The sequence below is a fragment of the Triturus cristatus genome, chromosome 1_1, assembly GCF_964204655.1.
Source record: "Triturus cristatus chromosome 1_1, aTriCri1.1, whole genome shotgun sequence".
Lineage (NCBI taxonomy): Eukaryota > Metazoa > Chordata > Amphibia > Caudata > Salamandridae > Triturus > Triturus cristatus.
In genome coordinates, this window is record NC_140579.1 from 1,065,734,358 (window position 1) to 1,065,749,795 (window position 15,438).

At 41.4% G+C, this 15,438-nt stretch overlaps 1 protein-coding gene across 1 annotated transcript in view; it reads right to left on the reverse strand.

Moving 5' to 3' along the window:
* Nucleotides 1-453: 453 nt before the first annotated feature.
* LOC146871534 (uncharacterized) overlaps nucleotides 454-15,438 on the reverse strand; it is a 46,620-nt gene continuing 31,635 nt past the window's right edge. The window contains exons 5-6 of the mRNA XM_085647131.1: nucleotides 3,425-3,433; nucleotides 454-570 (exon numbers count right to left, since the gene is read on the reverse strand). Of these exons, the coding sequence (XP_085503257.1) occupies nucleotides 454-570; nucleotides 3,425-3,433 (126 nt within the window). The remainder of the gene's footprint in view (nucleotides 571-3,424; nucleotides 3,434-15,438) is intronic.

Here is a 15,438-nt window from a genome sequence, read left to right on the forward strand (position 1 = left end):
TGAAACCGAGAGCCACATTGTCCTTCTTGACAATATCGAGGCACGCCCGGGTCGTTCTTGGCTCAGAGTTCACAACATCATGAAGTCATCTTCCTGCATCTGCCTAACAGGCAGTTCTGCATCGATGACCACTCTAATCCAGTGCATTAGTAAACTGTTTCACGTAGAACTCTCCGTCCATAGTGCAACTTTAGCTCTCTCAAGTCTGCTGGATTGCTGACAGCCCCTCGAATTTTAAAGTATTTGAGGTACTTTGGAGCTCCACTTGCATGCATACATAGGACGTTTAATTCATGACAAAGGAATAGTAGTTTTATCTTCCCAGAACGCCGGAGACAGACGTCAGAATGCACGATTTTCCCCTGCCAGTCCACTAAGGCACGTGCTTTGCCTCCTCTTCCTGTAAGATCTCACCGATGATCCTTGAACGCTCGCGATGCTTCTGCCCAGGCCTCAGGTCTGGTGATGCTCTCTGTCGCCGGGAAGCTGGACTTTCTTCAGGCCTTCTTTGACTTGGATGAACTCTGGCACCATGGCAGGGGTCCCCTGATAAGCCAGCTGCTGCTCCCGCTCATAATGAGAAAAAAGAAATATGAAATTCATGTTACTGCCCAATAGACATAACGCGAAAACTCAAGAAAAGCAAAAAAGATCTCACGGTCCACTGGCCAAAAATGCTGTCATTTGAGTAAGTTGGATTAAAACATTAACATTTCAGGAGGTAAATCATTTCGAGGTTTCAGAGTCTATACAAGACGTAGGACAAATTAGCTCGGGCTAATATGATCTTTAAAAGAAAGAGGCTCAGACCTAACTAGAGCATATGATATAAGTCTTATTAGGATGTGTATTTACAGCTCCTAAATGTAACTATGCGAATGAAAAATGTCCTTGAATGCTTCCTATCATTGACACTGTAGCCTATGGCCAATTCGTTAATAAGAATCCAAAAGTATCAGATTTGTACAAAAATTCAAAGAAAAAGAAGGATGAATTCATTCAATTGTCAATTCTCAATTTATTGCCATTTTGTGGAATGGGTCAGACTTATTGGTATTTGGTAATATTCAGATTAAATTTGCAGCAGCAGTGCTCCTTCATCAGGCATTTGTCAAGGGGCGCTTTCAAAATGGTCTTTAGCAAAGATATTCTACAAACTTTAAAATAAACATAATTGTAGGTTTAGATAACCATACCTTGTAGTATCTAAATTCACAAACACAATTTTAAATGGCAGATTGCTTTGGATTTACGCGGAATGATCACTATTTTCAAAATGCAGTCACAGGGTAGGGAACATTTATAATATGTAGACGCGGATCTCTAAATAGCACTTTATATTGACAAAAGTGTATTTAGAATACCTTATCTTCGTTATTTACGTTCTCTATTACCTTCATGTCCAGCAGGATATTTCTTACTGGCCCCCTGTCACAGCCATGGTCTTCCACTCCTGATCTTTCCAACAAACCGTACCAGGGGCTATTTATAGGATCACTTGTGCTCATGTGGCCATCCAATCTTTCCTGTTAAAAATGTGGGTAATTCCATAGAGCCTGAGCAGCATGCATCTTGAAACAGTCACACATTCTTCTTTTTAAATGTCTGACTGTAATCGTGTTGTCCGTTCATCCTATTTCGCATACAATATATATACTTACCTTTATGAAACAATTGCACACATTTTACACATGTTGCCTGGACATTCACCTCAGCGCTCACTGTAGTAGGCTTCAGTGCAAGCACTTCGCAGTATCTCACAAATTACATTTCACATCTCTAAATACCCCGTGAGCTAATAAACTCTTTATGTCAAAGGAAATGTTAGTCGAATGAAAAGGTGAATGAATATATGTACTAAACATGCTATCTGTGAATTTGTTTATGTAGATAGTCATATGGGTTAAGTCAATGATGTTTTTTCTAAAATATCATGCGTTTTAAAAGAACTAGCTATGAATGAAGTAGATCACATAACCTAGAAGAAGACTGATAGAATGACATTAAATGTCCAGGCACCATGTGTGCAAATGTGTCCAACTGCTTCATAAACTTGGTTACAATACATTGTTTGTAATGTATGATGAATGAATTACTACAGTTAGACTAAAAAGCGTGTCACTCTTTTCTAAGGTGGATGTTGCTCAAGTGCTGGAGAAGTAACAGCGTTTCAAACAGGACATGGAAATGTTTGCACCAGGGGATGGCATGACTAAACTGTACTGTGCCGTCGGTGGCCCTGCAAGAGTGACATGGACCCACCATTACTTAAATCACTTGCGACTACCAACACAAAGCATCACAGCGCGAGTGACACACATGAATGGAGGAGACCGAGAGGGAATGCCCCTCTTGTACTGATTGGTCAACACTGGTCGTGCTGATACGCGTCCGCAGTATGATCTCTTCCCGTGTGCTCGACGTGATGTATTGGGTGCAGGATCACTGCTGTGGAAAAGCAGCAGGTTATTTAGCAAATATTACTTTCCTAGCAATCAGTTAAGAGTTGAAAAGCGAAGCTTGGCATTCTGTGTCTGGTAATATACCTGCTGATGAGGCGTGTCCTGCCCTCTCTGTAAAGGTTAGCACAGGTCTGTAAAGCTCTTACTGAAATAATATTAGCAACATATTTTACATGCACTAGTACACGCTCACTGTGGAAGGTTATGTAATCCTTTTTGCCTTTACGCCCTACGTCATGCATTGAGACCACAACTCAAAGTATTGGGGTACTGAAGCTCTTGTTGCTGGGAACCTTAACCTCAGTAGTGTACACATTTCAACAAAACATAACCAGGATGAAAGCCTATATATTAACAATAAAAAGTAAATTCGAAGAAGCCTATGGTGTCTAGACAACCAACTAGCAATGTACACCGAATAAAGTGAGTTTTGAATGCAGGATCACAAGGAAAAGATTATAGCACGGTGACACTAGGGAAAAAGCCTAAATGTGGCACACTATATGCATCTCCATGTTCAGGTGTAAAACTGTGAAATCATTGCATAGCTTACAATCTGGACCATTTACTAACTAATTAATCATACTCAGATCCTGATCTTCCAGCCGGTGCTGAAGAAAGAATTGTGGTGCAGGTACTGGAACTCTGGAGCTGATGAATCCTAGTGTCTCAACACGAGAGCACGATGTAGTGGTAGAGAAATGTGGGACAAGCACTGGGATCGGCTGGTCTGGAGCCCGATGAGCTAGAGCCTGAAGAGATGCCGCTACTGTTCAGGATTCTCAAAGGCGCGCTGAGAGGTCCCAGACCAGTTGTGGTTTTAATAATGAGTTGCACACAAGAGCTGGAGCCACATACAGTGCATCAGCCAGAGGTAGTCTCACAAGCAAGCAGCGAGTTCGAGGCCAGGAGTGCCTTTCAAACTGAGCTACACCAGGCCTCTACATGGGCATAGGCATGACAGCCTGGTACTGTCAGGTCAGGAAGATCGAAAAAAGTACAAGGGACCACACAGCTAGATACCAGTAAGACTGGAAGACCGCATTTAAAGGAGAATGCAGTGATAGTGAAACAGCCCTTTTTCTCACTGACTTTCAAAGTGCTTGACAATGTAAAGACTGAATTTAGATTATTCAAAACTCACTTTTGTTAAAATTAAAGACTATATTTAGAGATATGTTACTATATATTTTTAGATTTAGGGTCTCTACTCCATGACTGCATTTAAAAAAGTGCTACAGTCTATAGAATTCCAAGGCAAAGCACCATATGATTTTATGTTTATGTGTATTTGGATACAATAAGGTATGGCCCTCTCACACTATTTATTCTAAAGGATGTTTGACAATGAATAACAAATAATTTTATATGTATTGCTTTACATTTCCCTCAGTAAGGAGCATGGGAGCTTCGAAATGAATTGGAATATTGCCTGATGCTATGAAATTTGAAACATTACAAAAATATTTAGATACATTGAGAATGATCTATTGGCGGAATTCAATTGTTATGTTTATTTGTATGTTTTGCAAACATTATGCTTTTGGATTAGTCATTTAATTTGATTTAAAGGTATATAACCAAAAACAGGGCCTGACCATGATGGTGATTCTAATCATTATTGTAGCTGCTGTTGGTGGGAAGCAAAGGAGAAAGGCATGGATGTTTCAGACAAGGCTTTGCAACATTATAAATAACGAGTTACAATCAGGTGTGCTCTCAGGATGTGATTTTTTTCACAGATCCTAAATGAGCGTAAGCCATGAGTGACCCTTTCAGGCAATCCTGGCTTTCTAGCCAACAACACCTTGCATTCATAGTTTTTCCCTTTCTGTGGAACCTACAGGACTACCAGTCTTGCATTGAAGGTACTGTTGGGTAAGTTCCACGATTCCGTGAAGGTGACCTGGACCACGTGGCAGCTGTGGGTGCTATGCCGCTGATAGACACCTACGCTATGAGATAGTGTTACGGATGCTTCCTATGGGCTTTAGCAACATCACCACCTTTTCTTGCATACGGTCGCAGCCCTTGGGTGGTGCCATCATCGAGAATGAATGGAAGGAAGATCTACAGAAGGAACGAAGAAGATGTACTGTTTGCTAACGAAGATGACCAAAGGACACAAAAAGAGCATGATGCTAATTTACTTAGATCCTGAAACAGAGTGACGTGGATAATTGTTTTTGTTGTAACTGGTGGAATGCCAGGTAAGTCCTATTGTATGTAATCTAGGGTTCTTGTCCAACTAAAATTATTTTAGAAAAAAGTTGCTTTAATGTTTTCGTCGCCCAGCGTTGCGGTAGCTTCTCCCTGAGAATCTTGCTCATGCACTTCACATTCCCTTTAGCTGCATCGATCAATCATCTTTCCAAATTGTTACATTCATTTAATTAATTTTATCGAAATATGGTGAACGACATGACCTACATTACGCTGTGATTCTTAGAAAAACACGCGTAGGTCTATGACAGGGTTCATGTGAATTTATCCAATATTTAAAACAAACTTTTAAAACAGCTTTTTTGCAAATGCAAAAAAATGCTGTATCAACTTAAAAACAATATCACGTTCTTCAAAAAAAAAAAAGGAGTGAAAGTTGTGTGGAACTTGCATCAGGCACCACTGGTTTCTTAGTCCTACTTAAAGTATATCACATTGGTTACCAGTCCCCTCTCTCCTCTCTCCCTTTTTACTTCCGATAAATCGGTTTTCAAATTGCCTCATTCTTCTCGCTTGTCATATGAATTCCTCACCTCTTTCAGTCTATTGTTCTCCGCTTTCTCTAGTTCCTCCTGCTTCTCTACTCATCAGCTTCTCTATCTAGCCACAAGCACCTTCTCAGCTCTGCGTTCTGAAGCCTGGGCCCGCGGCCTTTAGCCATGCTGACAATGCAATTAGTTCAATTAGGGCTTATCTTTAGGCACTGGTGAGCTGTGCCTAAGCCCACGGCGGCTAGTTTCAGAGCGGCACATTGAGCTTAACAACAAAACTGCTTGTAATGACTCAGTTACTTACCGGTAATCTTCATTACTCTGAGTCATAGTCTTTTCTCATCACAATCATCAATCTCTCACTCCTTCCCTTGAGAGGACGGGAGGAAAAATTGCTTTGTTAAACTTATTTAACTTGCTATTTCAGGATGCTTTCCGGGCTTCACCCACCTTTATGTGTCACATGACAGGAACTTCCTGGAAGGAATATTAGGTGGAGAAAAGCTTTATTATTGCTTCTTTGGGTGGTTTCTGTCCACTGAACACGAGGAAGACGGAGGAGGTAGGTAATCATTTATATGATTTCAGGTAGCTAGCGCCTGTTATTTATCTTGAGGTACTGCATAAATTACCTTATTACCTTCGTGGGCCCCTTCCATAATACTCCCCCGTCTACTCACACTTGACCTATCCCTTGGCCTCTCACTTCCAACTTAGCACCTGAGGAGGCGAATCAGAGGAGGGGACCAAACCGGTAAACACATCCCCTAAAGACAGTGACAGACTTTCCATAGCATGCTACATTGCCCCTTAGCCGAACAGCTGTTCTTCTAACACAAACTCATGCTTGAATGACATCTGCAAGTGAGCAGAACAACTGCAGAGATCATGAAACGAAATAGCATCCTATGCTTGTGGAAGCAGGATGCTAGTACTTGAACAAAACGCGGTATTTACTTATTTATTTATTTATTTATGTATTATATTTTTTAAATCCGTAGCGAATCCACAGAAACCCTATTTCTATTGTACCAACATACAAAATTTCATCAAATATCCACATGGCAATCATAATTATATCACAATTAAAAAAAGTGTAAATTTGCCTTAAGATAATAATTTCAATAATACCATATATTTCTTCATTTATGGATTTAAAAATGACATAAAAGAAATTATTCAGCCATTAACAAACATTTTCTGATGGACGGTTCATCATAAGCATGAACGCTTCATCATAGGTTTCACATGCCTGCTTTGCCACTATTGAATTGATGCATTGATATATTTATTGTGTTCGTTCCAAAGTCCTAGTGGAAAAAAAACACTATATGCACGCATCTTGCACCAACGCGTTACAAAATTAACAACTTGGGTGACTATGTGTGACTCCATTTGTTATCCAAGTCTTAACTCCGAAAGGAAGTGACCAAAATTTGAATTTCAGGACAATTCTATGTACTCACGGATATAATTGTAATTGAATTTATATTGCGCTTACTACCCCTGAAGAAGCGTCGGACTGCTTTTCGGGAAGTAGCATGCCACTCCAGAAGCTAAAAAGGATTAGTGGTCGATTAGTATAGGGAAATATGAGTTAATTTGAGTGGTGGACATGTGAGTCTGTTAGTTTAATTGAAAAGGCTAAAGATGGGCTAGAAGAGGGAAGAGTCCAGAAAGTGCTTATTGGGAGATCATAGTAGTAAGATGAGGAGTGGGTGGCTAAAAGGAGAGATTGAGGAGGGAAAAGTCTCTAGAAATAGATTAGGGAGTTCATAGTTGTAAAATGAGTTTTGGGATGATTCAAAAGAGAGGAATACATGAGGAAATAATTTAGAATGGGTTATTTGGAAGATCATAGTAGTAAAATGAGGTTTGGAGTTATCGAAGGAGGGATAGAGGAGGGAAGAGGCTAGAAAAGGTTATTTTGGAGATCACATTCATAGACTGAGGTTTGCGATGAGTCAGAGAGTGGAGGTAGAGGATATTTGAGAGTGGTATAGGGTGAAACATAGGGTAATGCATTGGTGAGAGCCAATGTTTTCTTTTTATTTACAGTTGGAGTTAAGTAATAAATATATAGATACGCAAGTACTTATAAGGTATACATGTATAAGGAAGAAAATATATCAAGATTTAAGTTGTATTTAATAAACTCAGATATTCAAGTGCTGCAGTACATTAAGCTAGTGTATTTGTGTATTTTCTTTTAACTTTTTTCAATAGCGAAGCAATTGTAGATAAAATAGGTATGATAATATTTACATATTTTGATAGATAAATAAAATGGAGAACCATAATCATATAATCAAATAACTTATATGAAAACTATAGTGTGACCTATAGGTAGGCTTGCTTTTAATTAAAACTACATTATTCCACATTTAGGGAATATACAATTAATTTGTAGTCTTGTAATCTACCCACAATGACCTAAATCATTTTGATAGTTTTTATTTTTATTTCATCAATTTCTTTCAGATAAAAGCCAAGTATTTGATTGAATTGTGAGAAAATATCTTGTCTCACCAAAGATATAATTTCTCGGCAGAATGCAGAAATGAGTTTGTAAAAGTGCAAGTCTTATTTGAATAATGTGTACCATTGTGCCAGATTTTTATTTAAGACAGTTTTCCAGGCTGGAGTATAGCTGATAGGCATAATGTAAAATCTGTCAGTATTGCTTGTTAAAGGCTGTACTAGGTGAATTATTTTAGTCGAGCTAGATTACCCCATACATAGATCATTTAGATTCATCATAAGCATACCTTTTCAGGTCACTGATTGAATGAGATTCTGTTGCATATAAAGCTAAAGAGGGAATTTTGGCAACATAAACCTGGAGTAGGGAAGACATGTTAATACTACCAACTGATCTAGAGAGCTTCTGCAGGCCAAACTCTATTGCTGCTGCTTTAGAAATTTGGCCCTTCACACGAGTCACCCAGGTTTCTTTTAGATATATTCATCCCTAAATAGTTTTAAGATTTGACAATTTCCAATTTTGAGCCCTAACAATACAAATAATTTCAGACATTAAAATCTGAAGCCCCCACTGTCTTTCACTCCTTTACAGTTAAACTATGATATTCTGGAAAGAAGCGAATGCATCGAACTGTCTTTGTAGTCCGATAGGGATAAGGGACATCAAAATTAAATTGTTGGCGTACACTAATATTGAAATTATGTTAGTACCTAACTTCAGAGGCTGTACATTCAACTCACTCTTTTTTTTGTGATGTTTGCTAAATACAAAGTAAAATAATGGGGAAGACAAAATGCATCCCTGTTTCCGACTCAGATTCTGTTAAAACTTGTAACCATTTTCAGAATACAAATTAACAAGCGGACAAAGTAAAAAGCTAGGAATACCCTAGTTTGTGTATTTTTGCCACAGCGTTGATCGATCAACTTTATCGGAGGCATTACTAAAATCAACAAATTCCGCATACACTTTTGACTTTCTTATTTTCGCACATTTTTCCTGCATCACCATTAGGCATAGGATACTATCCACAATGGAGCATCCCTCCCGGAAACCACATTGTTCAATTGGAAGAAGATCATTCAAATATGCCCAGGAGGACAATTTTGATAAAATACATTTTGGGTAGATTTTCCTCATTACATTCAAAACTGATATTGGGTGGTAACTTTTTAGGGTCATTACAATCTCCTTTATTTATATAATGAAATAATGTTACTACCCTTCTAGGAGTTTAGAATTAAGATGGTATTTATAAAAAAAAGTCGACTGTTTGAGACAGTTTGCCCAAGAATCAGGGCAGGATTTTAAAATATCGACAAAGATTTTGTCAGCAGCTATTGCCCTTGAGTTTTACAGCTCCATAATTACTTTATAAAGTTCTTCTGTCAATATAGCTACTCATACTCTATTGTTAGCCAATAGGTTCATGACTTTTAAGGGTAGGGAACATACACTGATTACAGTATACAACTTCTCAATATAAGCTCTTGCAAAGGCCTTTCATGTAATGGGTTTAGCTTCTTTGTGTGATCTTTGCCTAGGCATTTTGCTATAATACATCAGAACATATTGGTGTTCTTCATTGTAAGGAAGATTTTGATGGTCTACCATAATTTTGTGATTTTGTTTTTTTTCCTGCTGCTTTTTATGGCTTCGGAAAGAAAAGTTTCATTTTTGGGCCCTTTTTAGATGGAATCCGTAATTGGGGGTGGTCTTTACACTTGCAAATCAGTTTAGAATGGAGCAGATAAGACTTTCAAATGTGGTTACTGTTATACTTCCTTGGACTTGGGCAAAAGACTGTAGGTTAAGGGCGAGAGAAGAGCCAAGCTGGGTAGGGAGTAGTTGTAGTAGGAAGAACACTGGAGCGGGTGTTGGGGGGAAGTAGCTACCAGACCTAGGGTCTTATTACAAGTTTGTCACACAGGGGTACTCTGCATGAACATGGCAGAGTACCATGCCTGCCAAACTCCCAGTTCTATGTAAAGTTAGGCAAATCATCATGTTTGCACTGGCAGAGTCTCCACTGGCTCTGCCCCTTCTGGCTTCATTAGTTGAAACCATAGACCAACGGCTCCAAGGACACCAGGCTATCAAAGTAACAAAGATCTTCCACCCTATTTAGGGCAGATGTTCTGATGTACTTTTTCCTCTTTGGAAAGCCTCGCAGTCTAAACAAAAAAACAAAGAAGCAGTCGCAATATTCCTGCTTTTGGAGTTTGCATTTACAGAACAAAAAAAAGTTGCTGTGTGGCAGCACTGAATATTTCACTTGCACAGCAAAGCTCCAGGCCACCATGGTAGTGGCTCTTCTGAAGGCACAGAGATCTCGGCTAGGAAAGCAGAGATCTCTCAATATGTTTTGCTGAAGTTTGCCAAGACACCAGAGTACGCCCCTAGTTGCCTTGCTGGAACAGAATTCAGCCTGCCATGGTTAAGAAGGCACTTAGTGCTTTAAATATAAAATCTATTTCTTGCAAGGTAAACAGTTTGAAACAGCTGTGCTAATATTTTAAAAAAATAGCAATCTACCAAATTCACACAGTAGAAGAATAAGTCTCCTTTGCAGTGGCATAGCTTGCCATCTGTTGAAAAGCATATGTTTCTTCACTCTGAAATATCATGCACTGCTAACAATGAAAGTGAAATGTGTGGAAGGAAAGCTAAGGAGGACAAGAGGATACTTCATTATTTACAGCCGATACTGCAAAGGTCTTTTGATTCAAGAATTAAGTTTTGTACTTTTATATAGAGATGAGGACATTGGGTGATGAAAGGTAGGCCTGATCAGGACTACTCCGGTAAGGCAGTATCCTGCCAACTGTTCTGTGAACCACCACGTTGTATGCAGCTTTTCAGGATGACTTGGCTTTTAAGCAGGACCTGATAAGTGCTCAACTAACTGGAGACACCTCCCAAAACGATGTGTAGGTTCTGCTTATGTTTTTCTCAGCACTACTGGACCTCCTGTGATTATACTGTTTTGGTATAAACACATACAGTGCCTTGGTGCACTCTGGCAATGTTTACACAATACTTTGTTTCTCAAGGGGGCAACATGTTTAGGCCTGTTAGGGTATGCAATGGCCTAGGGTCAGAAGCTATGCCTGTAATGTCCTTCCTTCTTCCGCTCACCCCTTCAATATTCACAGAGACCCATTTCCCTTCAAATGAACACCTGCATACTGACACCTACACTACAAGGATACAAGTTCCTGCTGTTCATATTCCTCAACTAACCCTATGGGTTTACCACCCTAACATGAACTATATTCCTCTATGCTACTACACATTCACTTCTGAATGGACCCCATAGCTCATATTATCTAATCTTTATTTCGATGGACTACTCCACCACTCCTTGCTGCACCCATCACAGCACATATGCCAACAGCTTCAACGTTTTTTCCCTGAGGTCTGCCGATTAACTCCGGGGATGCACACCTGGGTTAGTTATGTACCCTGTGTTGCCTTGTGTTGCTCCTGAGAGAACCCCACCTAGCATATATGCTCAAGGTTTAACTCATTTATTCTGGGTTTTCCCACCCTCTTCTGTCCTGAGTGTACCTTATACATTTACTACTCTAAAGGGTTAGCTGAGTTTCTGTGGATTGTCAACTATCACTCTTGAGTCGGCCAGTAGTACCACACGGTTACCTGTGCTCCCTACTAGTTCCCCCACAGTGCTCCTTAGAAGACCACGCCTGGGATGTATCCTGAGGGTTTACACCTTTTCTGCATATAATTCCTGGGTTTCCCAACATATCAACCCATCTACTGGTTATCTCTGTTTCTATGGATTGCCCCCATGGCTCTTGATTTTTTATTTTATTTATTTTTCCAGTTTTATATAGCGTCAACAAGACAACTGGATTTCAGAGCATTTTACATAAGAAAAATGGAATACTGCATAGAAGCTGTTTACATGAGAACAGTTTCACTGCATACACGACTGAGGTTGAAGTTTTCCCTGAAGGCTGCCCGTATCTTTCCTTGTTGGACAGCACCTGATCTATATCTTAAGGGTTTAAATCATTCCTCCCGGTCCTGGTATCTGAGCACCTGTTGCTCTAGGATAAGCAGAACAATTCACAAAAAATGAAAGGCTCAAAATCATGTCAACATCCAGACAGAACCATCACCAAAATTCCCGTCTGTCATACCTAGCAACAGGTTCTACTACAAACCAATTTAAACCACACTCCATCTCATCTGCTATACATTGAAATGTATTATCCCACTCATCCCCTCTCCCAGATAATATCCTCTCTTCTTCTGTCCTGTCATACTTATCAGCTCCTTCCCACCAATATTTCCTCCCTATCTTCATGCAGCATGTTCCACTCATGGCTACCCCTTCCTACACTGTGCAACTTTCCCACCACTTAGTTCCTTCTGTCCCTCTCTCACCATTGTACTCAATCATCTCCATCATCTTTTCTTCTTCTTGCTCCATCCTCTAACTACAAGGCCACACTGCGACCGGCTCGCCATTTCTTTACACCTTGCATGTTTCTCACCCATTGTTTCCATCCTTGCCTGTAAACCTACCCTTCCCTCTTCTAACAATCACCTTATGCTGCCTCTTACTTATGCAACTACTCCTGGTTTCTATGTGTACTATGCCTAAAGCTCCCTATTGCTCTGTTCTTTCTCTTCTGCACTAATCAAACATTTACACAACTACCCCAATCGTCTACTACCTGCCTGGACTCCCATCCCTCAGTCCTCCACTCCTCTCTCTTTTAGCTCCCATGCATCATTACCCCAAAACAAAAACCTACTAACACAGCACCCAGCTCTTAAATTTAGCCGGCCTGCTTAGATACTCCTGAGTGCAAGATTAATGAACGACAAGCATCTGAACACCAACAAACCATATTACATAGTCTCAGCCTGACATGCTGCAGAAACGTGGATAAGTCTGAATGTAGTTCCTATTCTATACAAAGCTACAAGCCAGTCTATAAGATATTTTTCAAAAATTATCCAGCCGAGAAGATTGGAGGCAGCTTAGACATAGTTTGTAAAACCTAATTTACGACTAAATATATGTAAGATTGCACTGTCACAGAATACATCTCTACCTGTCCAGTGAACTCCCTCTCCAATCCTATCACCGTTATTTTTTCTACTCTACAGACCTCCCTCACACAGCCCTGGATTTGCTTCCGGGAGTTTGTTCCAAGATTGACTTAAAAACTCCAATCTCACAATACTGGGAGTTTGAAATTGAAATTTTATCAGCTCTTTTGGTTTCAAAATAATTCTTTGTGTGCAAGAATATATGTAGATAAAAACAATTAAACCCTCTAAAACAAGACGATGCATGGTGCATTAAAGTGTATCTTCACAATTTAAGTATTGGCAAAACCAAAGGCTCTGGTGTGGGCTACCAACCTTTTTGCTTTGTCACTGCTTGATTTATTTTTCATGGCGGGAGACCGCTGATACTGTTTTCTGCAGCCAGGAGGGGGCCAGGACAGCAAGGCCCAGAGCACACTGCGGCCAGCACATCAACGCTGCCAACACTGCCTGCACTTTGGCACCGGGAGGCACTTAAAGCCACCGCAGCGCGGGAGACCGCCGATACTGTTTTTTGCACAAGGAGGAGGCCGGCACAGCAAGCCCCAGAGCACGTTGTGGCGAACATGCCAACACCTGCACTTTCACGCCGGGAGGCGCTTAAAGCCTCCGCAGGTCTCCCGCAGCACAGGAGACCGCCAATACTGTTTTTTTGCCGCCAGTGGGGGGGCTGGGACAGTAACCCCAGAGCACACTGCGGCCAGCATTCCAATGCCTGCACTTTCCTGCTGGGAGCCGCTTAAAGCCGCTGCAGGTCCCCCGCAGGGCGGGCGGGCGCGCCCGGGAAATGCCACTCCTCTGAGATTGCCCCCAGAATCAGTTGGGCCTGATGCCTAGACATCGCATGGACTGAGGTTAGTTCTCAAACCCCCTGTAGAGCATATACTGTGCCGTTGAGCCCCCCTCACCTTTCTAAATTGTCTGGTCCAATTTAAGTTTTGTCCAAACCTCTGGCCCTTGCTGGTATGTGTAAAGTGCTAGAGCACTAAATACAAGAGGAAACCCAACATCTTCCAACGTGCTGCAAACAAGCAGAATAATGGAGAAGCAAACCTGGCTGACAAAAAGCAAATGGCACTCCCGCAAACCTCTTCCTCATTGCAACTAACTTCTATTGACAGGATGCTCCAGAGGGCGATAGGAGTGGTGGACACTGAAATGAACTGACTGAAAGACGGCTATTGTTAACCCTGAACTTAGATTTTCCTTTGACAGACCTTGATGCCTCACGTACTTCAGCAACCTTGGCCAGCAACTCCACCAAGGTTCAGTCAAAGGGCTGTGTGACTACAGGTGAACCATTTAATGCTGATCTGCATCTGGGCGTTGCTTCACCACGGCCCATGAAAAACGGGAAATCCAAGCCAGCTGTGGGATTGGGGACAAAATGGAGAAGGGTGTAGAGGAAACAACGGACACCAGTGACACTGGGGAGAGTGGAACAGCTAGTTGCCCAGCAATAGACAATGATCACCCAGCATGGGTATCAAACTTGGTGGTGGATTTACAAGCACAAGTTAGGGACATTGTGAAGGATGAGCTCAAATTTCTGATAGCACGGGTGGACAAGTTGGCATCACTGTTTGAGGCTTGGGAAGGAAATCAAGGAGTAACAACTAGGGGGAATGAGAATGTCAGTTGCCAGGAAGCATAAGCTGTACCCTGTATTATCAGGGTTGATTCGCCACTCGTAAAAAAATCAACCCCTACTATTGCCCCAAATCAGGCTAACCAGTGCTCCACAAATGCAAGTAGGGCTAAACCAATTATTCCGCTAGCACATGACAACCGGCAGCGTCAGGGGCACAGCCAACGGGAGGGGGAGTGATCCGCTTGATGTACAGAAGTCAGTAAAGAAAGGCCAGTCCTGCCATGCATTAATCTTCCACCCGCCTCAACCCCATATGTTATTGCCCTAACAGGTGTACCAGAGCTTGTGAGGGGGCAAAGGGAATTACATCAGGATTTAAAATCAAATGCATGTTTTGGCTAAACAGAGGACATTTTCATATAAAGATGCAGGTGAGATCCTCCTGACACGCAGAGTTGGCTGGGTGGGCTGGAGACCGAAAGATGTACAGGGGATTGTATTGTGATCAATTTCAGAAATCCATTGGTTTCCCGAGCCCTCTTAGGCAGGAATGATCATAGACAGGAGGGGGGCAAAAGGTCTCTTCCGACTGGGCTATTCTTATTCTCTGTGGAGAGCCCCACAAACTAGAAGGCAGAATGGATGGGAGGGGGGGATGTAGAATCAGAACTATCAATCTGTCAATTTGGACCAGGAACTGCCCAGACAGCTACTCTTTAACATACCAATTGCAAATAGATATGGGGCACTCGAGGCAGTTGACTGACTCGCACCTGAAGGGCATCAGTTAGAGAAATTTCAACGCCAGAGGAAGCCCCAGGGGAGAGTTTCTCAACAGGGGAGGTTACACAACAGAGCACGTCACCTAGGTGGGGTGGGACCTAAGGGAAGGTGCGCGTTGATAAAATGGAAGGAGTTGACAGGGTTCATAGGGTTTTAACAAGCAGACCTCCGCCAAACCTACCCAACAAGATTTTGCAGCCTCCCGACTTAATCATAGTGGAGGCCTTTCATTCATTACACCCCACATATGATATTAGCCCTGCAAACACTGGACCTATGACACTGGGGGGAGGAAAGGACCAACCTCCCTCAGGA